Genomic DNA, 24825 nt, shown 5'->3' with positions numbered 1-24825 from the left:
ACACCCTCGTTTTAGCCCTTCTCCTTGATGGTGGTATGTCTTTGAGCAAATCACTGCTCTTCTCTGAGCCTCAGTGTCTCCATCTGCAAAATGGAGTGGATAATCCCCCATGTTTGTGTCTTGGGGTTTCTGTAAGGATGGAGCTGGCAGCAGGGGTGATCTCACTGTGTAAATCTCCATGCATGTAGGGAAGTGATTCAGTTATTGATTGTCTTGGCCGCTGTCTGGCTGGGGCTCCCCCAGAAGCAGACCCTGCGATAAGGATGGGAGAAGTTCCTTTGGGCAGTGATCCCAAGAAGCACTGGTAGGGAAGAGGGAAACTGAGGCAGGGAAGGAAGAATCCAAGTCAGGATACACTAGTGAACAGGCTGCAGTGGGGACAGGCGAGGCTCAGGCTCTCTGGAGACTTCCAGGAGACAAGGCAGAATGGGCGTCAGATGCGTCCTAATGCAGAGGTGAGAAGGCTGGGCTGTTTGTCCACCAGCTCCCATCCACACTTGGCTGAGAACTGCTCCCAAGGACATCAAGGTCCCAGTCCTCCCAGCCTGGCCTACGAACTGGCCCTGTGCTGGGGAGCATGCCCTCCGGCCAGAGAAAGCTCCCAGAGAGTCGCAGGTAGGTCTAGGAGGCTGTCCTATGTACGGGAATGGTGGTCCTGGGGAGATGCAGGCCGGGCTCCACGATCTCATTCATTGCTGTCCGCAAGCAGCCTTGCGAAGGGCGTGTGATTAGTAGCCCCATTCTGCGGATGAGGAATCTGAGACTCCAAGTGGTGCCATTCACTTGCCCGGGGCCACTCAGCTCAGCAGGGCAAGAGTTAGACCTGGCTGCAGGGCCTCTGGTCCTTCCACTGCCTCTCAGGGGGGCAGGACCCATTTGCATGTGAGCTACAACCAGTAGCATGCTGAAAACTGTGTCACAATAGGAGGAAAAGGCCCTGGCTTATAGTGTTTGCTGGTTGCCATGGTGTAAATACTCCCACCATGGCCGATTTCACGCTACCAAAGTGATGGCTGTCCCCGAGCACAGAGCTGGGAAAGGACGCTACCAGCTGGCTCTCCCGAGCAGGTGTGAGCCGGCCCCAGCACACCAGCGTGGCCCAATCACACCGAATCTCTCCCGCGGGTGCAAACACATCGCGCAGTTCCAGCTCCCACCCCCTTGCTTCTACTGTTCCTTCCCTCTGCCACATCCGTGGTCCAAACCTGACTCGGCTTCTGGGAGCCTGCTCTGGCCCCACTCCCTCCAGCGGTAGCAGGCTAAGTGCCACAAGCTGCTACAACAAACGGCCCAGCATCTCCATCGTTCAACACAATCCAAGTTTATCGCGGCCTCATCCTGCCGTCCGCTGCACGCGGTGGCGGGCTGGGGGCGCTTCTCCTCCCCCGGGAGCCCAGCTTCCTTCCACCGCCACCGACCCTTCATGTCCAAGTTCACCACAGAATGGGGAGGGAGCATGCAGGGTCCTCTGAGTTTTGGGGCCAGGCCGGGAACTGACGCCCATCACTTCTACTTCCTTTGTTGGCCAGGACCGCCCCTCCTAACTGCAAGAGGGCCAGGAAGCGTCGTTTCACTGGAAATGTGATTTTCTTCCGAGGAGAAAATGAAACCGTGAAAACGGACTAAAGCCAGCTTCTGCTACTTCCCTCCTACCCCGACGTCCACAATCCAATGACTTCCTTTTAGATTCTTCCACAACATACTGTCCAGAAAGTGTTTTCTTTGGTCTTTCACTCACTGCCCAGCATGGTTACTGGGTTGGTCTCCTCTGCCTCCATAAACTCACGGAGGCTGAGCTATGGAAGGTCCCTAGAAGCAGGGTTCCCAGTGCTTGCTACTGGTGTGAATCACCTGTGGATTTGGGGTTCCTAGACCTTATCACGAGGTTGGGGGAAGGGCCCATCAATCAGTGTTTTTAACCAGCTTAGTAGTTTGGATGTACAGCTGACATGGGAACCGCTGATCTAGTCAGAATGACCCATTTCATGGATGTGAACACTGAGGCCATGGGAGGGGGAGGAATTTGCCCTAAGCCATGGAGTGAGCTAAAGCTGGATCTGAAACTTGAACCCAGGGCTCCTGACCTTTAACCCTGGGCTCTGTCTATATACTATGGTGTTGTTTCCCCCTGGAAGACCTGCTCGTAATTCCAGCACAAGACACCGGGAGATGCTGAGTTGCTCGTAGGTCATCAAGAGGACCTTAGTGGTCAAAAGACAGCGAGTTGAGTGTGAGCTCTAGAAGTATAGGCAGACCTGGGTTCGAACCCCACCTTTCCCACCTATTTGTTTTGGGGTGTTGGGCAAGTCTCTTTACTTCTCTGAGTCTCAGTTTCCTCCTCTGGAAAATGGGGGTGATAATAGTACCCGTGCCAGAGGGTGGCTGGGAGGTTAACGTCTATGAAAAGTGCTCGGTTCTCTATCTGGTAAATTCGCCATCGGTACTATTTTGGCTCTGATTATCTGCCAAGGTGAGTGGTTGTTCTCAGGGAACACTAGGGGCATCTGGAAACAACCTCAAGGGTGAGCCTTATCCACAGTTGAGGGCCTCGTCTTGGTAAAGTTTCAGCCACTGTGCAGACAGAATTTTCATGAAAACCAGCTCCCCAAATGTACTTGCCAAGCCTTTGGAAATTCAAGCCACACTGCCTGACCTCAGTTTTTATCCAATTTGGCACATAACTCATTGTTTCAAAAATATACCCAAGCTGTGTGTGTGCATATACGAGGCTGGACGCTGCTTCTGTGCAGAGAGGGGGCATGGGTCCCAGCCCGTGGAAGCGCCAGGGCCGTCGGGGAAGGCTGGGCTCTGCTGCAGTAACCAACGAGCCCCAATCGCAGTGGCTTCCAACAGCAAGGGCTGCTTTCCTAGTCACTGTCCCGGTCCTTCGTGGCTTGGCGGGAGCTCTGCTCCAGCTAGGCACTGAGGCACAGAGGCTGAAGACGCAGCCACCGACTCAATCATTGCTGTTCCCGCAGCCAAGGGAAAGAGGGCTCCCGAGGGTCTCGCTCTCGCCATAAAGTGCTGTGGCCTGGAAGGGATTCACAGCCTCACCGAGTCTGAATGCAGACAGCGCCACACTGAGGCAGATCCTGGCGCCCGTCTCCTTCCCCGTCTGCGTAAAGGGGACTAGAATAGTGCCCAGCTCAAAGCGCTGGAGTGAGGGGCTACGCGGGACGGTGCTGAGGAACTCCTGAAATAGTGCCTGGGACCTTGGAGAAAGAACTGGATAAGTGATGGGTTGTAACAGCCAAAAAGTGGAAACCAGCCAAACGTCCATCAGCAGGTGAAGGGCTAACAACGCTCGCTGTACCCATACCAGGGGTGCTAGTCGGCGTGAAAAAGAGCGACGTGCCGATACATGGTCACGGACGAACCTGAAAAACACTTATGCCAAGTGAAAAAGCCAGTCATAGAAAGTCTCGGGCTCTAGGGTTCTTCTTACAGGAACTGTCCGGAGTAGTCAAATCCAGAGAGACAGAAAGTCGATTGGTGGCTGCCGGGGGCAGAGGGGCAGAAAGGACTAAGAGTGACTACTGAGAGGTACAGTGTTTCATTTTGGGGTGATGGAAATGTTCTGGAATCAGTGGGGACCGTTGCACGACATTGTGACTGCACTAAAAACCCACTACCTGCACACTTTAAAATGGTGAAGTTTATGTTATATGAATTCTATTTCAATATTATAAGAATTAAAATAAATAATGATGATGATAAATAATAAACAATGGGTAAACAATGATCAAGTCCCCCTCGCCCCCTGCAGAGTTGTTCGCCTCCACCCCAAAACCGCAAGTCCCCATTATAATGCCTTTCCTTCCTTGTCATTCCTGCCGGCTGGTCTGGCTCCCCGGCCCAGGCAGGAGCCCGTCAAGGGCGTGGCAGGGCCTGGCTATTTCGTTCCTCTCTGTGCCCCTGCTCCCGGCCGGCAGTGTCAGCTGAATGACCTGTGTACCCTCTCACTGTCACTGATGGAGCGGTGCCCATGCCGTGTGTGTGTGTATGTGTGTGTGTGTGTGTGTGCGTGCGTGTGTCTGTGTGGGTGTGTGTCTGTGTGGGTGTGTGTGTCTTGGATCTGCAGGGAACTGGGCTCATGCCACAAGGATGACCTCCCGTCTTCAGTCTCCTCAGTGGCTTCTCCTGCTGCCCCCAGGATCCTGTGGGATGCCTGGGAGGGAAGAGCCCTTGGCCATCAGACATCCAGCCCCTTCCATTCAGTGATGAGGAAATCCAGGTGCAGGGCAGGGGGGATTTGCCCGATGTCACATGGGAGATGATGGCAGAGCTGGACCAGAAATCCAGGCACCCCACAGCAGACCCGGCGCCCCCCCCCCGCCCCCCGTGGTGACAGTGCACCAGAGGGAGGGCAGCGGGCTGGTCAAATGCTGAGAGATCCTTGGGACTTCTCAGAACCCCTCCCACCAGACAGGTGACCAGCCTGGTGTGTGAGGATGTGGAGGAGACAGAGGGCTGGTGGGATCAAGGAAGGACAAAGTCAGACGAGGAAGGTCTCAGCTGCTTGATACTTCCTGTTTTTATCACCGCTTTAGTCGTGGGAAACAGTTGTCACCACAAAACTGTAGCACCAACCCACAAGCTTCCCCGGTGCACACACCCATCCCTCCCAGGAGCCTCTCTCTGGGACCAGGTCTGTCCCCAGCCCTCTCATTCCAGGCCCACGGAACTGGGGTCCCCCATGTCCGGGATGAGGCTGGACCCTGAGATGAACCAGCCCCTCTGGGAGCCACCACCGTAGCCAGGCCTCCCTGAGGTCTACCCCGTCCCTCTTCCAGGTGCTCTACATTCATGCATTTATTGAGCACCTACTGCTGTGTGCCAGCTCCCACACGACTGAGGTTAAAGGGTATCAAGACCAGCCTGTCCAAGACTCACTTGAGACAGGAGTAACCGGGCCGAGGCTGGGCTGTAGCTCAGGGACCAGCCCATTCCCAGAACCAGAGGCCCCAGCAACCCCCACCCCAACTCTGAAAGGCAGCTCTTGTCCTGTGTTCAGGACTCCCTAGGAGCCATTTTTTACAAGGAGGGGACACATTCTTGAAAGGGGTAGGCGGGCACAGATGCCCATTGAGACTCAGACTCACAGTGGGCAAATATGGCTCCATTTCTGACGTGAATGGGGAGCCTCAGGTGGATACTGTCCGTCTTTCTGACCTTCCTGACCTTTGCTCACCTCCCTTTGAACACAGACTGGCCCTGAGATTCAGAACACTCGGGGCACCAGCATCCGGCTAGGATTTCAGAACCCCACGTGATTAACATTGTCCCCATGCGATTGCATAGCTTCTATTTATGGCGATCCTACAAGTTTCCCGTTTACATAGTTTCCATTGAAAATAAATCAAGTGAAGATGAGTTGATTTGTCTAAAACACCGAACAGCTATCAGCCCAGGCAGAAGGGAAAGTGGGTTTGAATGTTTGGGAAGTTCGGGAGGCAGTCGGAGGTTTTCCAGGTCTGGGAGGCGGGGCTGACTTCGTCCTGCCTTCCCCTGCTGGAGGGACCCTGGCCTGGACGCATCCTAACTAACTCGAGGTGGCCCGAGTCTGTGACTTGCACAGCATCCAGGTATCAGGCTCCCTGCCTCCAGAGCCACACTGGGGTGGGCCTTGGAGGTCCTGAAGGCCGACGGCAGAGTGGAGGCCACCCTCCCTTGGAGGTGCCTCCTTGTGGGTGTGGGAGCTGCTGCGTCACCTGTGACTCAGGACCTGGAAGCGTCGACCTCCTCTCTTCCCTACCCCTTCCCTATAGCTTTTCCGACAGACCTCTCAAATCACAAGCAAGGGGTCTGGTTCCTTGGCCTTCCCCCTCGCTCCCTACTGTACTAGATTAAGTTGAGTTTCCCTGGCACAGAGCCTCTCCTGGCACCCCATTCCCTAGACCATGGTCCACCTTCCCTGTGCCCCTTCTTCTGGGTGCAGTCCCCTCTGTGACTCCTGGCTGCTGAGAAAAGCTGCATCAGCAGGTCTGAGGTGGTTTTCCAGCACCTTCCTTTGAAACACTACCACCACCACCACCACCACCACCACTCAGATCTATGAGAATCCTGTAGAACAGGGCTAGGACTAGGGTGAGGCAGGTGAGGTGCCCCAGGTGCACCCACTGTCAGTGGTCACCCCGACGGGAAGTGTCTCCTTAACCATGTGCCCTAGGCGCCTGGCTTGCCGCACACGAGCCCCACACCTGCGGCAGAGCCCAGGAGAAAGGAAAGCTGCCGCCGAGAAGGGCGCTCCAGGGTCCTGGGGACCACACAGCATCTCAGGAGCTGATCCGCAAGGCTGCTGCCTACACACAGCTGTGTGGGCTGTGCCCCGAGCCAGGGTGGGAAGCCAAGGGAAGTGCGGCTGAAGTCTACCCTTCTCCACCCCGTGAGTCCGAGCGTGGGGCCTGCATCAGCCTGGAGAAGGGGTCGCCTTCCTATGTTTTGTCCGTCGGCGACCGAGCCTTTCAGTACTTCCTCTGAGAGCATGGACGGTGCCAGTGGTGGCCCAGGACACAGCATGGAGCACAGGTGATTAGAGAGGGACAGGGACTTGCCCTAAGACACACGACAGCAGAGCTGGGACCTGAGTTTCTGGAATCTTTACTTCATCTTCTTCCCTTTACTTTCCATCCCTCAAGTACAATGTGCTAGACAACCGAGTGTTTCCCACAGGCAGAGGTAAATCTAGCCCATGATGTCCCTTTGACGTCCTTTCTTGCCCGCCCCTCCCCCACCCTGCCAAGCCCGAGTTAATTCCTTCAGCGTCTTTTCAGCAGCTTGGACTTGCCTCTAATCCTGCATCTGTCTTCCCCACTAGACTGTGGATTCCTGGAGGGCAGAGACCGTGTCCCGTGGCCTCAGTCTCAGCACAGGGTCTGGGAGATCGTAAGCGCCCTATGCATGTGTAACCCACATTTCCGGGGACCCCTGGGGGCCCAGTCTCCACATCGCAAGGCCAGAGCACTTAATAAGACACAGACCATTAAGCAAAAGTAATTTAAAAATAATTCCAACTGTGACTTGTGTCTAATACCCTTAAAATCCTCTTCCCTCTGCACCCCTACCCCTTTTCCTCTCTTTTCCACTCTGTGACACAAAACCTGGAAACCAGATTATCCAAAAGCTAGAGTCACCTGATGCGGCGGGGGAGAGAGGAGGAGTTGCAGATCAGCTGTCCTCCCAACGCTGGGCCCCTCCTTTCCCCGGGCACGGGGCCGCTCTGCGAGACATGCCGATTCCCGGCCTCCCTGGCAGGAGTGGCCACGGGACCAAGTTCCAGCCACTGGAACGTCACTGCAGTGATGGAAGCCACTTTCAGCCCTAGGCCTCCGGCCACCACGTGCCTTCTTCTTCCTCCCTGCCCGCTGAGGGCGACCTGAAACAACTCAGGGAGGTGCCCACAAAGCTCACGGGAGGGAAGAGTTGCACCGGGAAGGACGCGGGTCTCTGAACGGGCGGCACGAAAGTGGCCTCCGGACCTGGCACACTCGCCGGGCCTGCTGTGGGAGAGAGGGACACACTCCTGTCTTCCTTACGCTGCTTTGTTTTGGGGTTTCTTTGCCTCAGCAAAGAGCACTTTAGTCTTACTGGTAACTAAGAGAGCCGGGAAGGGGGAGAGGCCCCCTGAGTAGTCGCAGCCAGAATTCTCTTTAGGAGAAAGGGGGAGCGGAGTCTGGGACTCGTACACGGCGGGCGGGCTCCGTCCCATCACACGTTTGCAGAATGACCGAATGTCCAGGGATGTTTGCAGGGGCAATGAAGCAGATGGTCTCTTGTGTAACTAAAGGGGAAGGGGAAAGAATGGGGTCACCCGGCATCGGGGTTCAGTGCGGAGAGACACTCCAACGCCACAGAGGCAACCCCCATTTTATCCACCGTTCTTCTTCTAAAGGACTCTGCCCCTGCCACCCTTCCCTGGGGGGGAGGGCAAGAGCAGTCCCCCTCATCTCACAAGGGCCTCCCCAGAGGAGAGTGGGAGGCTTGCCCAAGGTCACCCTGACCGTTAGAGGCGGAAGGGCCAAGGAAACCCCAAGAAAGGATTTAGAGCCAAAAAGGATTTGGACCTGGAAGCAGATGGGGAAACCAGCAAGGGAACCTTCCGAGGTGGAAAGATTAACTCAAGAAGCTGTAGCCAAAGACAATGGATGGAAATGACCTAAGGAATTCCAGGAAGGAGAGAAGCCTCTCTGGTCCAGGCACCTGGTGGGCTCCTCGCGGCCTGCAGAGCCTCACCATTCACACCGCCGGAGCTGGGGCTGCCAGGAGACGCGAAAGCTCAGGCGCTGAGCTCTGAAAAGGAAATGCCAGAACCACAAAGTTCTAATGTGAATCATCTCAGCCAAAATAGACAAAACTGGCCTCGGGGGGAGGGCCTGGAGCCCAGACTCGGGGGACAGGAAGGACCTGATGGGCCTCGCTCTTCCCAGGTACCATCATTTCGTTCAACATTCCCTGAACAGTTCTGGAGTTCCTACCATGTCCTGGGCACCCCTGTAGCCTAGGGATACAGCCAGGAACCAAACAGAAATAAAAAAACCCATCTTCCGGGGGCCCCACATGCTGGTGCGGGAAGCAGACCATAAAAGACAACCACAAGAAATAAGTCAGTTCTGTAGTGCCGAGACGCAGCGAGTGCTATTAAACAAAACAAAACAAAACAACAGGACCAGGAGTGATGGAGATGGGGCCGACCACATAATCTGTGGAGCCCAGTGCAAGATGAGAACGTGGGGCCCTGTTCTAAACGCAGAGAACAGGATCTGTTAAAGGTACACAGGAGATTTTCCCTTCTTTCTGCAGTCTCTCTTCTCTCTCTCTGTCTCTCGACTTGTCACTGTTTTCTGTTTGCTATTTAATATGCGAAGTAAAGAAAAAATTAAATTTAAATTATCAGGATGCGTTTGACCGTTTGTTTTTATATTGTGCAATGCCCACTTTGAAATGAAAATATTAGAGCCTTCAACTCGTATGTGGAATCACAGAAGTGTCACAATTTCTATTTCATGGCTTGTCCCCAAGGGTGCCCCAAACCTGCCAGAAGAGGTCAAACCGGAAGACTGGAAAGAGGAAGAGCTGATCAGCCCAGCCACCCAGCCAAAGAGTACGGGAGCTCTCCTGGGCACAGAGACCCTCAGGGGAAAAACTCCCTGGGTTCCCTGGGGCCCTGCCCCACTAGGGGGACACACCCACTCTCCGGGGCCTGATGCCTGACAGCTGCCGAGTACCCCCTTCCAAATCATCCCTCCCACCAGCTGCGGGACCGATGTATAGCAGCCCTGACGAAGGCGGGGCCCAGGGGTCCACTGCTGCAGCCCTTGGCAGACGGGCAACCTCCAAGGGTCTTTAAACTTCATTCTAGGATGTGCTCAGTACCTGGATCAGGGTCAGCCCCGCTGAGATGCGGCTGTGGCGGCGTCACCTACCAGATGTGCCATGACGCTGCCAGTGCAGGGTGGGGATGGCCATGCCCGGCCCCGAGATGCTGTGGACGGCGTGCCCCTGACCTCCCCTCCCCCCTGTCCTGTGCCCGAAATCGGGGGGTCCTGCCAGGCACCCAAGACAGCCACAATCATTGGGTGGGGCCAGAGAGAGGAGGCCGGCTGGGGCCAGAGGCTCTGATGGGCAGGGAAGCAGGCAGCACATGCCAGCTGAGGCCGAGTTCCTGGCGCACCCCTCGACCCATCAGGCTCTACGTACGACACACAAATCCAAAGATAAAATGATCAAGAACCTCGAGACAGTGATGGTGGAACATAAAGTACGAAGCGGGGGCCCTTCCGAGCACGGGGTCCTGGGCCAGTGTGCTGCTGGCGCTCCCAGAAGCCAGCCCTGGAGGGAGGGACGGTTGTCATTCCGAACACATGTTCGGTGAAGGCTTTGGTGAGAACGTGATGTTTGAGCAAAGATGAAGAATGAGAAGGAACGAGCCACTCAGATTTCAGAGGGAAGGGTGTTATGGGCAGAGGGAACAGCAAAGGCCCTGGCTTGGCCACATGCCTGATGCATCATCCGTGAGCAGCAAGAAGGCCCATGTGGCTGGAGTGGAGGAAAGAGGGGCCATCTCTGCAAGGCCCTGGGGGCCAGTTTAGGGATTGGCGCTTTTGGTCTGAGAGAAAGGGGGGGGCCAAGGAAGGGTTTTCAGTAGAGGAGCGATGTGATCAGACTTAGGTATCTAAGGGGTTCCTGTGGGGTTGGGAGGAGACTGTAGGAGGCAGGAAGACAAGCAGAGGGCCACTGCAGTCGTCCGGGAGAGGGGATGGGGACGCGGACCGGCCCTGAAGGATGCGTGGTCAGATTCTGGATATTTAGAACAACCTAACACATTTATTCAGGCCCCGGGATGACGCCTAGGGTTCAAGGCTCAGGAGTTAAGCAGGAGACCCACGGTTCCCGCAGCTGGAGAGCCGGCATTCTGGTGAGGTAGGAGCAGGGCCCCTCTGACATGTCATTTCAGCTGAAATCTGAGAGACATAAGGAGCCGCCGTGAGATCAGGGGAAAATCATTCCAGGCACAGGGCACAGCATGGGCCTCGGTCCGCTCAGGCTGCCAGGACAGAATACTGCAGACTGGCTGGCTGAAACGGAACTGTGTTTTTTTTCACAGAGTTGAAGGCTGGTAAGTCCAAGATCAAGGTGCCCGCCGTTCCCAGTAAGAGCCCTCTTCCTGACTTGCAGACAGGCACCTTTTTTGTTCTGGCCTTCTCCTAGCCTTGCCGCAGCACCCGGAAGCCATCTCTCTCTTTCCTGTCCTTACAAAGGCCACCAATCCTATCAGATTAGGCCCCACACTCCTGACTTCACCTAACCCTCATCACCTCCTGAGAGCCCCACCTCCACATACACCCACACTGGGGAGCTTCAACATATGAATTGTTGGGGAGGGGGAGACACAATTCAGTCCAAAGCTCACCTGGCTCCGGTGCTCAGCCCCCCAGGGGAGGAGTACAGAGCAATCCTTAGCTGCCTGGAGGATGGGCCCTCCAGACTGGGTGGCCTCAGCAGCAGACGCTAGATTCCATCCCACGGAGGCGTATGGAGCACGTGGTCCTGGTGAGGGGTTCGAGGCCTGCATGTGAATCAGCCACAGTCCCAGTGAGTTAGGATAGGGTTTCTCAGCTCAGGTTCTCAGTCCTGTATATCCAAAGGTCCTGGGGCACAGATTCCCACCCTGCCTGTTAGCTATGAAGGCTCAGAGGGTGTTGCCAGAACTTTGCATTTTAAAAAAGCATCACAAGGGGGAACTGCTGCTGCGGGGGGGAGGGGCAGGGCACGAGGGCAAACAGCTGGAAAAGGGGCACCAACTGTACCTGCAGAGGGGGCCTGGAGACTTCTGCTGGTGAATGACTTCTTGAAGTACTGTTGCAGCTGAGCATTGAATGGGGTGGAAAGTGGGGCAGGGGGAGAGGGAGAGGGCATTCCAAATGGAGGGACCTGCAGAGGCAAAGACTTGGAGGCTGGGCACGTCCAGAGGAGAGGAGAGGATGGAGAAGTGAGAGGAGGTTGTGCACAAGTTTTCTTTGCTCCCCACTGTGACCAAGGGACAAGGTGACCAAGGTTACCTGAAACAGCTGTGGGGACAGCATTACTGCAAAGAGGTCCCTGTTGGCTGCACAGGCAGCCTCCCCCCTTTGCCCAGGACCCCAAGAGTCACGGATGGATCATCGGGGCCCTATTGGTCCAGCTGCTGTTCTTCCTGCTGAGGGAGGAGACAGATGTGATTTCACAGAGAACAAAGGGGCTGGAGGCCTAGGGGAGGGGATGAGTGAGGACCTCTGTGTGGAGCACTGCGACCTTATGGCCCTTCCTTCGGTGGCCCTCAGTGGGTTGGCTGGGCGGAGGGCACAAGCAGCCCGTCTTTCAACTACAGGCCCCAGCCTGTTCTGGCTGCCCTTCTGCTCGGAACAGTCACACCCAGAGGGGAGCTGGAGCTGGGTGCTGGGCCTGGGTGCTGGAGCTGGGTGGCTCGCAGAAGCAGACTGTTAAAATACTCAGGAACTTTGTAAGCAGGTTGTTAAACTTTTGGTAACTTGAAATTGTCCTTGGTGGGTGTTTTTACTACATGGAAATTGGCACACACAAAAAAAATCTCTTAATTCTTTAAGAATTCTTAAAATTCTTTAATTCTTCCACAGGCTGGTTAATCAGCCCTCCACTCACAAGGGAGCCACAGCCACTAGTGATATGGGAAACAAAGGCAAAAGAAAAATTAAGTTTCCTTACCACCTAGAGCCCACTGACAAGTCCTTGAAACAGGCAGAGTGACATTCCTCAAGGAACTCAGCGGCCTCGACCTTAATACTTTGCTAAGGGCAAAAGGCAGTCCTAGCCTCCCCGCCTCCAGGATTCTGTAAGTCTACTTTAACGTAAGAATTCCTTTGGAAACTTCCTTTATCTCAACCCGCTGCCCTCCACCCCAACATACCTGTTGGCTGTCATCTCCCAAGCATATGACCCACCAATATACATCTGAAGGGTCTCATGACTCAGGTTTTATTAGACAGTAATAAATGACCTTTTCCCAACAATAGCTAGTCCCTCAAGGTCCTGGAAATCTTGCTTCCAAATTCTTAAGAGGCTTACGCTATCCCTAAACCCCTCCCAACTTGAAAGGCTATAATGGGCCACTCCTCATGACCCCAGTGCAGCTCTTTCTGCCCACAGGTCCTGTCCCCATGCTTTGATAAAACCACCTTCTTGCACCAAGGACATCTCAAGAATTCTTGGCTGTCGGCTTTGAACCCTCACATCTTTCCTATGTCACTAGCACCATGGGGCAGGCAGCAGCCAGAGACCCTTACCCAAAAGAAAGCCCTGCACAGAGCCCAGGAAACATCCAGGTACATCAGACACTCTCAAGTGTCCCTGCTCTCAAGGAGCAACCGGTCTGTTGGGAGACAGAAAAAACAGCCTGGGACGTTATCCACCAGAGAAATAATGCTAACAACAGCTGCCGAATCTCGAGTCTCTCCCATGTGTTCATGTGCTGGGAACTTTCCACGCATCAGCTCTACTCTCACGGTAGGTGCCGCTATATAGATGGGAAAACAAAGCCCAACAGTACGAGGTCACCTGCCCAGGATCGGCAACATCACGTCCGAATCCCTCATTGTTGTGACTTTTGATCTTGCATGTAGCCTTCACTGCTGCAACACCCTGCTTCCCCGTAGCGCGTGCACCACGGAGCCCGGGGCAGGGAGCAAGTAGCCCTGCCTGGGGCAGGGGCAGGGGTGGCACTGGGAAAGGCTTCCCAAGAGTGGGGACATCTGGTCTGGGCCCTGAAGGATGATTAGGAGTTTGCCAGTTTTAGGGCAAAGTGAAGAAGGGCATTCCAGATGGAAGGAGAAGCACAGGAAAAGGCATGGAGGGGTGAGGAGGCATGGGAGGTGGGGGGGGAGCACAGAGAACCTTGTATTACAAGGTTGTGTCATGGGGAAGAAGGCAAGAGAAGAAGGTAGGTTGGGACTTTAGTAAGGAGGACCTTGAAAGCCGGGCTAAGAGATCTGGTCTTGATCCTGAAGGCTCGGGAGCCACAGAAGTGGAAGGTCCCTGGAAATCACACCCTAGAACTATGTAAATATTGTGGTGACATTGTGACCATGTCTGTTTTACAAGGGGCTCTAAAGCAATGCTTCTCAAACCACCCGTGGAGAAGGACCATTTTAAAAATATTTCTAATCTGTCATAGACCAATAGTTTTATAAAATACAAGGAAAATGAATTACTTGAAAAGCAAAATGAAAAAAATACAAGCCTTTCTTTTTATTATGAGATTCAAGACATACACCTGCTCTATCAAATTGCACTAGAAGTTTCCAACCCTCTGTGTCTGTGTTCACTGTGATAGAGACGTGCTTATCCAGGGAGTCTCTGTTGCAGGCACCCATCTAGGACAAATGAAGGTTCTCCTAGTAAGAGCGAAGTGCTGTCAAACGAATCCCATTTTGATGATGAGGAATCTGTTGTTCAGAGAAGGTAAGCAGCCTGCCCAGGATCACACAGCAGGTGAGAAGCGGGGCTAGGACTTCAACCCAAGCCTGTCTGCCTTATTGAGGCTGTCTGCCTCAACCCACCTGGCAGGTACAGCCCATTCCCTCAGCAGAGCCCTCTGGCCTGGCCCTGTAGCCTTGTCTCTGCTCTTAACACAAGTTCAAGACCCTTGCAGATGGGGAAATGGAGCCCAGGGTCCCACACAAGAGGAGGGCAGAAGAGCCAGCCTCCGGGTCTCCTGATACTAATTTGTGCTCATTTTTGCCACTCCGCCTGCCTCCAGGCCAGGCCTCCAGGTCAGAGAGTGCCAAAGAGGACAAAGGGAAGGAGGGACAGGAAGAGGCAGGGGACTCCTCAGTTGCTGGCAATTACATGGCGCTTTGTCACTCTTAATTAGCTCAGCAGCTCCATAAGCGAAGAGCTCCCTGTGGAAGCAGGAGACAGCTGCTGGTCCTACCCAGGTGGGCAGCCTGGGGGGGTAGGGCCCCTCAGGAGCACTTTCCCCAGCCCCTTTAGGTGCTGCTGCTTCTCCAGCTGCGGAGGGTTACCCGCTTGCTGGGCACATGCTGAGAACCAGAGGACAGAACTTAAGTGGAGTCCTTGCATGTGTACTGGGCGCCTCCTCGGGGCCGGGCGCTGGTCAGCTGTTTCAGGGAGCCCTGCGGCGAAGGATGAGTCCCGGCCCCCTTGCTTGGGGCGTGCTCAGCGGCTGGAGAAGGTTAACAGGCTCACCCAGAACCATAAAACATGAATGGTAACCAGACTTACCGTTTACTGAGCACTTGCCCCCTGGCAGGTACTAGGCCGAGCATTTCCCCTTACAAAGCCCTCTAAAGCAGGTGTTATGCCCACTGAACAGATGGGGAAACTGAAGCCCAGTTGGCTGAGATTGCATATATACAGACAGAGCATTTGGTTTTAGGGCCCAAGTATGTAGAACTCCAAGGTCAAACAGGTGTCATCATCATTTGCCAGGGAAGACAAGTGTGTGGGTAGCTGGGTATTAGGGAGGAGGCCAACTAGACCTTTGGGGCAACGGTGAGCAGTCTGGGAGAGTTGAGGAGGCAATCTGGCTGGATGTTTCTGGAAGAGGAAGCAGCGTGGGGAGGGTCTGAGGAGGGAAGGGTTCAGAAGCAACGGGTTGGAGCGGCTGGATCAACGGGACACAGTAGGCAGGAGAGGTCCTGGGGTGGGGCGAAAGGTGAGAGCCAAGACTAAGCAGTAATCCCTGTGCTTCGGACACACCAGTAACCCAAGTTCCCTCTGATTCCCTGAGAGAGGGCTGTCTCAGATCTGGGCCTGAGCAGTCGGGAGTGGGGGTGGGGACGATGGGGGAGGCTGGACTCCCTGCAGCTCAGACTGGGCCAGGCTGGTTCCAATTGCGAGAGAGCTCTCTTCGCTGGGGCCAGTCAAGAACTATGATAATAATAGCCATTCCACCTTTACTGTTCATGCAGTCAGAAAAGTGATTCTAGTTTTATTAAAATATGCAACATATACACGCACACATATATATAGCACTTATCACAGGCCAGGCATAATTCTAAACATGTTCCAAACGTTAGCTCTTTTAATCCTGGCAACCATCCATGATGTATAATCCCCATTTTACAGATGAGAAAACTGAGGTCTGTGGAATTTAAGTGACAAACCTAAGGTCATGAAGTAAAGGAGTAGGGGAGACAGGATCTCAGGCTCCAGTACCCATGTGTTTAAGTACTGTGCTCTGCTGGTGGGGGGCAAGAAAACACACTCTGCTGTAAAAATTTCCATTTTACAGATGGAAAAACTAAGGCCAAGCCAGGTAAAGGGATTGGCTCAGGCAAGTAGGGAGGACAGATCACTTGAGGAAATCAGGGCTCCTGTTCCTAGGCTAGGCTTCTTTCTGTCTTGGTCCCACTGCAAGCCCAAGTGATAGCTGGAGAGAAGCCGAGAGCCCTCCCAACCCTCTGGCACCCACTATCTCACTGGGATCCCATGAGGGCCTCGTGGGGGAGAAAACAGTAAAATTACAGTTCTGGCACCATTTTCCTAAAGACAAAAGCCAGTTATAACCAGACGTAGCTTCTTCCTCTCTTTTATTCATTTTTCTTTTTTTTTTTTTAATTTATTTATTCAACAGAGATAGAGACAGCCAACGAGAGTGGGAACACAAGCAGGGGGAGTGGGAGAGGAAGAAGCAGGCTCCTAGCAGAGGAGCCTGATGTGGGGCTCGATCCCATAACGCCGGGATCACGCCCTGAGCCGAAGGCAGACGCTTAACCGCTGTGCCACCCAGGCGCCCCTCTTTTATTCATTTTTCTTTCTGATTATTAAAGGCTATATGATCATTGCAAAAATTTTTTACAAAGTTAGATCAGATGAGAAAAACAGAGAAAAAAGGAAGAAAAATCACCTTAAAACTCTTCCTTGAATACTGGTGTTATTTTCAAAATTTCTCTGCACCCTCTCTGTTTTTATAAACATCCAAGATGGGAAGAGATCTGGCTTCCAGTCCTGGCTCACTGTGTGACCTTGGGCAAGTCCCTGCCCTTCTCTGGCCTCAGGCTCCTCACCTGTGAAAGGAGCGTTTGGACATGGTGACCTCCGAGGAGGCCCCTTGCAGCTCTGACCTTCTGTTTTTGCTTCTGTTCCTGGATTGGCAGAAGGGGCACAGGCAGGCTGCCCCTCTGCGGGCGATACATGGCTGACAGCTCCCAGCAAGTCACCTCCGGGACGATGTGATGGGCCTGGAAACAGCCTTCACTGCAGGCTCAGCGTTCTCAGGCCTGCCTGCTCACTAGGCCCATATGGTGCCCCCCGCCAGCCGGACACCACCAGCTGCCCTTCACCTGCCAGCCCTGGGTGATTGCTTTTCCTTCAGGCTCCAGAATGCTCTCTCTACTGCCCCAGGACCCAGCTGGCTCAGGGTACGGAGCTGGGGGGCTCAGCCCTGAGGACCTTCCTACCCATCGCCACAGCCTTTTGTGGGAGAAGACAGCCTCATATGGTAAAAAGCTAGAGAGAGGGAGGGAGGGTGGGAAGAAGAGAGGAAGGAAAGGAACATTGACTGTATTCCAACTCCATTTGGACCCCTTGCTAGGCATTCAGAAATGAATCAGAAAAACTTACTGCCCTTGAAGGACCCAAAGTCTAGTGGAGGCAATCAGAGTTGAAACAGGCAACAGCAACGCTCGCAATGCTGAGAGCTCAGGTCTGTGGGATCCCAAAGGCAGAAGCCTAACAGATGGGGTGGCAGTCAGGGAAGGCTTTCTGGAGGAGGCAACTTCATAGGTGAGTTCTCAAGGACAAGTCTCTGCCTTTCCAACTCATGAACTCATGTTTTTAATTCTTACAGACAGCCCTGGAATAGGTGTCGTTGCCGCTTTTAGAGATGAGGCTCAGAAAGGTAAGTTCACAACCACCAAAAGAAGGAATCAGGTTCAAATCCCGAGCGTTCTACTCTGGCCTATAAGCCTGGGTTTGAGTTTGATCCTGACTTTTGACTTGCAGAGACTCTTCTTGAGTGCTTCTCTCCCAGACTTTGGACTCTTATCTGTAAAGTGGGTGTATTGCTGGCTGCAGGGTTTTGGAGGAGCAAAGGACAGATGGTCGAAAAACCACTTAGTTTATAAACCAAGAGAGGAATGTCAGTGAGGCCTCACTACCCAGCTGGGGACAGCACAGCCCCATCTTTCCCCCAACACGGGAACAGGACTCCTGTCTTCTGAGCTAGCAGCAATCCTAGAGGCTGAAATTCACTTTGCCGAAGCTCCCCATCTGGAAGCCAGAATGCGGCACGGAGGCATGTGCTCTTCTGACTGCAAAGCCTAACAGGAGGTTCTAGGATCCTAGAGAGAATTCTAAATCCTGGACTTAGAACATCTGTGCTGGAGGAACTCTAGAATCCAGACTCCCCTCAGAATGCCTCCTACTAAGCATGGCGGGCTCTGGGTCAAGGTCATGCAGCACTTGGCCTTGCCAGATTGGAAGGATCACTAGAAATAGGATCCCATCTCCTTTGACAGATAAAGATTAAGACCTAGAGGGGGGAAGGAATTACCTAAGGTCACAGAGCAAGGCAGTGTTAGAGCATAACACCCAGGCCATACCACTACATGGGGAGTGGGGTGGGGTGGGGCAGCCCAGGTGCACAGGTGGTGCCAGAGAGCAGCCTGGGTGCTGGGGGGTGAGTAAAATGCCCAGCTGGTCTTACTAAGGAAAACTTTTATAGTCCTGCCCGGTTCCCAGAAAAGTTCTACTACTCCCACCTCTCCTTCTAAGGCTCCCATTGCCCTGGGCATCACCCTCCTCTCGGACAAGACCCTTCTTTCTGACCCTAAGTCTAACCATCTGTAAAATGGCCCCTGAGAACCTTTCAGCTGGGCTGCCTAGAAATCCTAGGAAGAGGGGATTGGGAGGGGAAGGAAAAGAAGAGGCTTCTCGGGCTTTCGGCCCTCTACCTTAGCGGCGCCCTTTGTGGGGACTCCCTGGGGAGCAAGAGCAGGAGCCCGGGCTGGGCGGGGCGAGGCAGGGCCGGAGGGGGCGGGGGCGGGGGCGGGGGCGGGGCCTGGCCGGCCCTCGCCCCGCCCCGTCGGACGTCGGCGCTGAGCTCGCGCCGCGGGGGGAGGAGTTCGGAGCCCGCGCGCCGCGCGGCCCCGGCGGAAAGTTTTCCCTGACGGAGTTTTGGCGGTGGCGGCGGCCGGAGCGGCCATGGACGCGCTCAAGTCCGCGGGGCGGGCGCTGATCCGGAGCCCCAGCCTCGCCAAGCAGAGCTGGGGGGGCGGCGGCCGGCATCGGAGTGAGTGTGTGAGCGTCCGCCGGGCCGGGCGGGGACCGGGCGGGGGTCGGGCCGAGCGACCGGCCTCCCGCGGGTGCCGGGGGCAGAGGCGCGTTCTACCCGGTGCCCTGCGGCCCTGCCGGGTCCTGCGGGGTTGGGGGTCGCCCGGGGTCAAGTCGCGCTCCCACTCCCGTCCCAGCTCTGTGCGGCTGGGGAGGAGGGGTAGAAGCTGAGGGAGAGAGCGCGGAGCTCGGGGTCCCCAGGTGAAGGCGGCAGTCGGAGGGCCGCAGGTGAGGGGAAGAGACGTGCGCGAAGCCCGGCACCTGGCCCCCTCGCCGCGCTGGGCAGCTGAGGGGAGACAGGAGCTCCGCGGGAGGCGAGACAGTGCCCGGGGGAGGAGGAGTGGGCACCGGGGTTTGGGGAGATACCCTGCGCCCTAGCCGCGAGGTCGGCGGCGGGTGGGAGCCCACGTGCCTCCCCCCGCCCCCCGCCAACCCTTGAGGTCGTCTTTTGACTCCCAGGCGCCCAGAAACCGACTCAGGTGTGAGCGGGCTCTCAGGTACCTACTTGAGGTTGGGGGCGAGGCGCAGCCTGGGGGTCTCAGGAGGTTTTCACACCCGGAGCCATCCAGACCCTTGCGTCCCCTCCTCTTCCCACGTCTAGGCGGCGAGGCTGGCGTTCTGGCTAATTTTGAAACCTGTTTTCTCTCGCACTTTCCCCCTCGGGCTTCCAAAGTCCCGGGGCGCCCAGGCGAATGGCAGACTCGCCGCCACCTCTCCCTTCTCCCGGGGGCGTCTGGGAGGCTGGAAGGGCCCCCCCCTCCTCTCCCCGTCTCAAATTACTCTCAAGGAACCCGTCACCTGGCACCTTCCCCTGAGACCTGAGAAACCCAGCCCAAGTCCCTCTTTTTTCTCTAGGAGAAAGGGAGTGGATTGCCTGGGGTCACACAGGCCTTCCTGGTAGATGTGGAGCCAGAACCAGGAGTTTTGTACACTCCCACCCTCCTATCAAACACCTGGAACTTCAGCTTCTCCCCCCCCCCCCACAGTACAGTCACACCCCACCCCCCCTTCCTTCTTTCCAGGGCTCCACCAGGGGAGCCCGAGTTCCCAGTGCCAGCGTGTCTGGGCCTAGAAAGCCCGCCCTGCCCCTCCCTCTTGCCCCACTCTGCTGTTCCAGCTGTGGCCACCTCCTAAACCAAGACTGGCACTGGGAACATGGGCTGGTGCCTGCTGGTGGGGGTGGGGTCAGAGACCCGTTAGGGCTGGTCTGGGCCAGGCCAGGGGTGCACCTCCTCCCACACTTATTGGCCCCTAAATAGCCCCTTTAAATACTTAAGGGATTTGACTGGGACTTCTGAGAGTAATGGTTTGTTCCAGTGGTGGAACCCTGCAGTTCTCCTGGGATGGGGGAGGAAGGGGGGTGCTGGGTAAGGGAAGAAAGCTTAGAAGCCTCTTTTGATTCTGGGCCACCTTGGATGGTGGAAGAGTTTCTTGTGCTGCTCTGATCTTGAACAAGTCATTTTCCTTTCTGACCCTCAGATTCCTCACCAGAAAAATGGGGATAAAAATTCTAACCTGAGAGAGGTGTTGAGAAAAATTATTCATAATGCTTCCTACTGGCAGCTCATTGGTGGTTTCCTCCTGTCCTGTTCCCCTTTCCTGTCATGTGGACCTTCAACATGACTATTGCTGTAGTGGGACAAGTTTTGGGGGCTCAGAACCTATCTACACCCGCAGAGAAAAGGAGAGGAGAACCTCCCTCCTCCCCTGCAGACCCCCAGGAAGCCCGGAGTGCTGTCCTGAGCCTTCTGGACCCAGAATGAGCTGTGTGGAATCGTCACCTGTCCCTTGTTATTGTCAGTTTCCTTATCTGTAAATTGTAAATAACAGTAGTACCCAGCTGGGATTTTTTTTTTTTTTTTGTATGTGTGAGGATTAAATGAAATAGTGTTTTGCCCTGAATAGCAAAGGGATTCAATAAATAGTAACTACTGCTTTTATCACTTTGTTTTACGCAGTTTTTGCTTCTGTTATTTCATTTGCTCCTGTGAGGTGACAGAGCAGGAATTCTTACCAGACCCGTGTCAGAGATAAAAGACCTGAGGCTCAGGCTCCAGCACAGCTTCCTAGAGGTAGCACTCTGAATCCCCAGCCCAGGGGTCTTATAACTGTGCCTCCTGGGCTCTGGCCACGGGAGGAGCTGGGGCAGGCCCCATTTCAGGTTGGGCTGACAGCCCCTGAGAACAGCGGTAGCCACAAGGTAGAGAGGGAAGCTGTGAGTTGTGTCTGGGGTGGAGGTGCTGGGGTAGCTTGGCCTGAGGTGGTGTTCCGGCCACCTGGAACTGAGCCCTATGGTTGACTTTTGGGGCCAAAATGAAGCCAGTGGAGTTAAGGTTAGACTTGACACCTGCTATCAGCTGTGACTTGCTCCTCACCAAACCACTCAAGATCCTCAGCTGGAATTAGCATGATCATTGTTTTATTTGTGCCGGAACTGAAACCCAACAAAGGGAGGCAGCTTACCTGAGGTCACCCAGTAAACTAGAACCCCAGGCTCTTTTGCACTGAACCTCATGGCCCCTTGTCTCCCAGCTAGTCCTGAGCTTGAAGAACTGTCTCCCTCTTCCACACATGGCCTTTTTCCCATCTCTTCGGGAGCCATAAATATTTTATCTCAGTCCCTAGCCAGGGATTTTCCTTTCTTCCAGCTGCCCGAAAGGTGGCTCACCCTGGCCCCTCAGTACCCTTCTTTACAAGAGGGGTCCCTCTGATCCTCAGGTTCCCTCCAGGCTGTCCAAGGCCTCAGAGCAGGTAAAGAAATGCGAGATACAGGTTCCAGGAAAGCTAGAGTATGGTGGTATGCAGGGGACAGAGAATCTAGTTGTACTTACATATAATATTTACAATAAAATAAACAAATAAACCCCCAAGTTCAAGTACTTATTGATCACAGACTACGTGTCATGCACCAATAGGTACTGGAGAGTCTGGTGAACAAGTCTGTCCGCCAGCAGTGCTCACGGTCTGGTGGAGGAAGCAGAATGTCCAGGGAGCAAATGAATGGTGTGGTGATAAGTGGTGGTGGTAACACCATAAGAAGGATAAAGCAGGCTGAGGAAATGGCAGGGACTGCTTCCTTAGAGTGGTATCTTCCTTTGGGTTCTTCTAGAAAGCAGATGCTGAGAGCAGGATCTGAGTGCAAGTCATCTATTTGGGAAGAGATCCCAGGAAATATCTTTAGGAGAAGTGAGAAGGGAAGAGAGTCACCAGCGTGGGTGACTGGAGCGCCATCCCGTGGGGAGCTTTGGGAGGCAGTAGAGAATGTGCTCTTCAGTTACTCTGTTTGAGGGGCAGTTCCTGGCAGTAGGTGGGTTCAGGGATGGGAGCCCTGAATGTCCCGGTCTGCATGGGCAGCGGCATCTCCGGGAGCCAGAGACAGCTGCAGGCAGAGAGGTGGCTTGTCAGGTGGCGTGTGTGGAAATGGGGTCCACTGAGGGGATAAAAGTGGGGCGCTGAGAGCGTCAGTGCTGGCAGTCAGGGAAGGCCTCTCCAAGAAGGTGACTTGGAGCACATTTGAGAATATAGGAGGGAGGAATCTGGGAACAGCCTTCCATCCAGAGGGAGCAGCAGGTGGAGGGGACGTTTAACTGGAGGCTGGGGCCCTGCTGGGTATGGCGGCCGAGGGGGGGCAGATGTGCCTTGAAGGAGGCAGATCATCCCCTGCTCACTGAGGGGCACTCTATTCAGGCAGCCCTGCAGGACAGGATGCCCACCCCCCTGGGTGATCCTGTGCCTGACCCCTGCCTCGCATGCGAAGGGGCTTGGTGGGCAGTGGGCATGAGTGAACAGCCCGAGCTGTGGGAGGCAAAGATCAGCATTGTCAATTATGAGTCATGGCCAGACTCCTCCGAGCCTCTTTATCTGTGAAGTGGGAATCCTAATATATCCTTGCTTCTCCTCACAAAATACTGCAAATGGCTGTGTGCACATTCAAGCTCTTAGCCCTCAACCCTTGGTAATGACAGTATCTCACACTTCAGTGGCCGTCAGTATGTGCCAGGCATGGTTCTAAGCCCACCTGGTGCGTGAACTCACTTCATCCTCACAACAACCCTGTGGGGTGGACACGCTTCTTGTCCCAATCTTTAAGTGAGGAAACTGAGGACCAGGGAGGTGGAGTGACTGAACCCCACAGCCCATCTCCAGACCCCATGGTTTTAACCTTGACAGCACGTTTTTCTCTTACAGAGTAAGTAGGTACCCAGGAAATGAGAGCTTATGCTATGATCATTTTTTAATTATTTTCTTTTGATAATCTTAACAACTTCTGAAATTTGCCTGGCACTTTTTACATGCTGAACCTGTTTCTGACGATGCTCTTGAGCAACTGAACCCATTTGTCAGAGAAAGAGACTGTGGCCTTAGAGAAGCAGCTGCATTCCGGGTCATGGTAGAGCTTGAGTCCCCTTCTGAGATGTTATTCTGTGGCTTCTGAGGCCACCTCCCTACCAGGATGGAGGAGGCTGGAGGCCAGAGCCCTTGGAGGTTCCCCGCTGGCCCATGGGTTTAGCTGTCGCTCTGATGTTCCAGACAGCAGCCAGGCTGGGTCTCCAGGGCAGCCAGAGGGGCACAGAGGCACCCTGCCCAGCTCTGAGTCCTGGGCAGGGTTCTTAATGAGGAAAGAACACACGTTTGCAGCTGCGAGTTAAACTGGGCATATGGTCTGTCCCCAGCTAACTCTTGACAGCAGGTCATCTGTAAAATTGCTAAGTTAAAATAGCTCAGTCATTATCCACCACAGGGCCAAAAATAACCAGGACCGGAACAGGGCTGTGGACTCAGGCCTGTATTTGCCTGAGGGCCTCTGGGAGCCCTTCCTGAAGCCCCAGGTTCCTCCTAAGAAGGAGCGTGTGGTCTCCAGCCTGAGATGGCTGGCTGGCGAGCAGGCACCAACTCTGCGTTTATCTTCTTGAGTGCTCTTAGGTGTGGGTTTCTTCAGGGAGGGTGTGGGGCATGAGAGACCTTCCACCTCACTGAAGGGATGAGTCATGCCCAGAAGGACAGAATAGGAGCAGAGGCAGGGTTCCCTCCCTCAAGGGGAAGGAGGATCTTGCTGGGCGTGGGAGGACGGGGTAATGGGAAGGGGGAAAAGAAGGAGGCAGAGCCTCAACATTGGACAGCAGTGCACCTTGTCCAGTTTCTGGGGGAGACACACGTGAACGGAAGTCCTTCAAGAGGAAGACACATGGTAGACAGCTGCTGGCTGAGTGTGATGTGGCTGGAGCAGGAAGAGAAGGAAATCCAAAGGCAACCCGCTCACAGAGGGACGAGGTCCCATTAGGAGGCATGACCATGGGTGGGGTCCTGTGCTAAGCACATTACATTTTATTATCTCATCAAAGGATCAAAACAGTAGCCCTGTGAGCCAGGGACTGTTGTTTCCCCTATTTTATGGATGAGAAAACTGAGATTCAGGGAAGGTAATTAATTTGCTCAAAATCACTCAGACAATGTCAGAACTGGGTTTCTAGGATTAAGGCCTTTGCTCTTAACAGCTAGGCTATCCTGCCTTCAAGAAGGCTTCCTGGATGAAGCTGGTTGCAAGGGGTTTCAATCAAATAAAGGTAAGGGCATTTCTGATAGAAGGAACTCCTTGATCAAAGGCATAGAAGTGGGGGGAAAATGTTACATCATGAGAAAGAAGCTCATGGTTGGCGCTTCTGTTGTGTGTGCATGTGAATGAGTGTGTGCATGCAGGGATATTGTAGGAGGGGACACTGGGACACCTGTGACTCCCCAGTAATCATTGTGGGAATTGCCTGCAGTGGATTGGGAGCTGGTGGGGGGTTGCGGGGTGAAGTTCTGACTTGCTGTGTGATCTTGCACAAGTCCCATCCCTCTCTGGGCCTCAGTTTTGTCATCTGTCATGTGAGGAGTTTGGGCAGAGGGTCTCCAAGGCTGATGAGTGGCAACTGGTCTATCAGGGCCCTCATGAAGGAGGCCATGGAATAGGGGAAGGGTCAGTCAGGGAAGGAAGAATGCAGAATATGCCAAGCATTTCAGAGGTCAGGGAGGACT

The 24825-nt window shown here is 54.5% G+C and overlaps 1 protein-coding gene across 12 annotated transcripts in view; it reads left to right on the top strand.

Moving 5' to 3' along the window:
- Positions 1-18601: 18601 nt before the first annotated feature.
- The window catches only part of LDLRAP1 (low density lipoprotein receptor adaptor protein 1), a 51856-nt gene continuing 45632 nt past the window's right edge, over positions 18602-24825 (top strand). For 5 of the 12 annotated variants that reach the window (XR_015722762.1, XR_015722760.1, XR_015722761.1 and 2 more), the window contains exon 1: positions 18604-18766. Coding sequence is in view for 8 of the 12 variants with exons in the window: in XM_045782091.2 (XP_045638047.1) it covers positions 18679-18766 (88 nt within the window). In the remaining 4 variants the exon portion in view is untranslated. Of the gene's footprint in view, positions 18775-24825 lie in introns of all 12 variants that reach the window. The other 7 variants (XM_087858511.1, XM_087858510.1, XM_087858513.1 and 4 more) reach the window with 4 other exon arrangements.

Source organism: Ursus americanus, chromosome 33, assembly GCF_024610735.1.
Source record: "Ursus americanus isolate L20-20 chromosome 33, mUrsAme1.1.p, whole genome shotgun sequence".
Classification (NCBI taxonomy): Eukaryota; Metazoa; Chordata; class Mammalia; order Carnivora; family Ursidae; genus Ursus; species Ursus americanus.
This window is presented reverse-complemented; position numbering and strand designations above follow the sequence as displayed.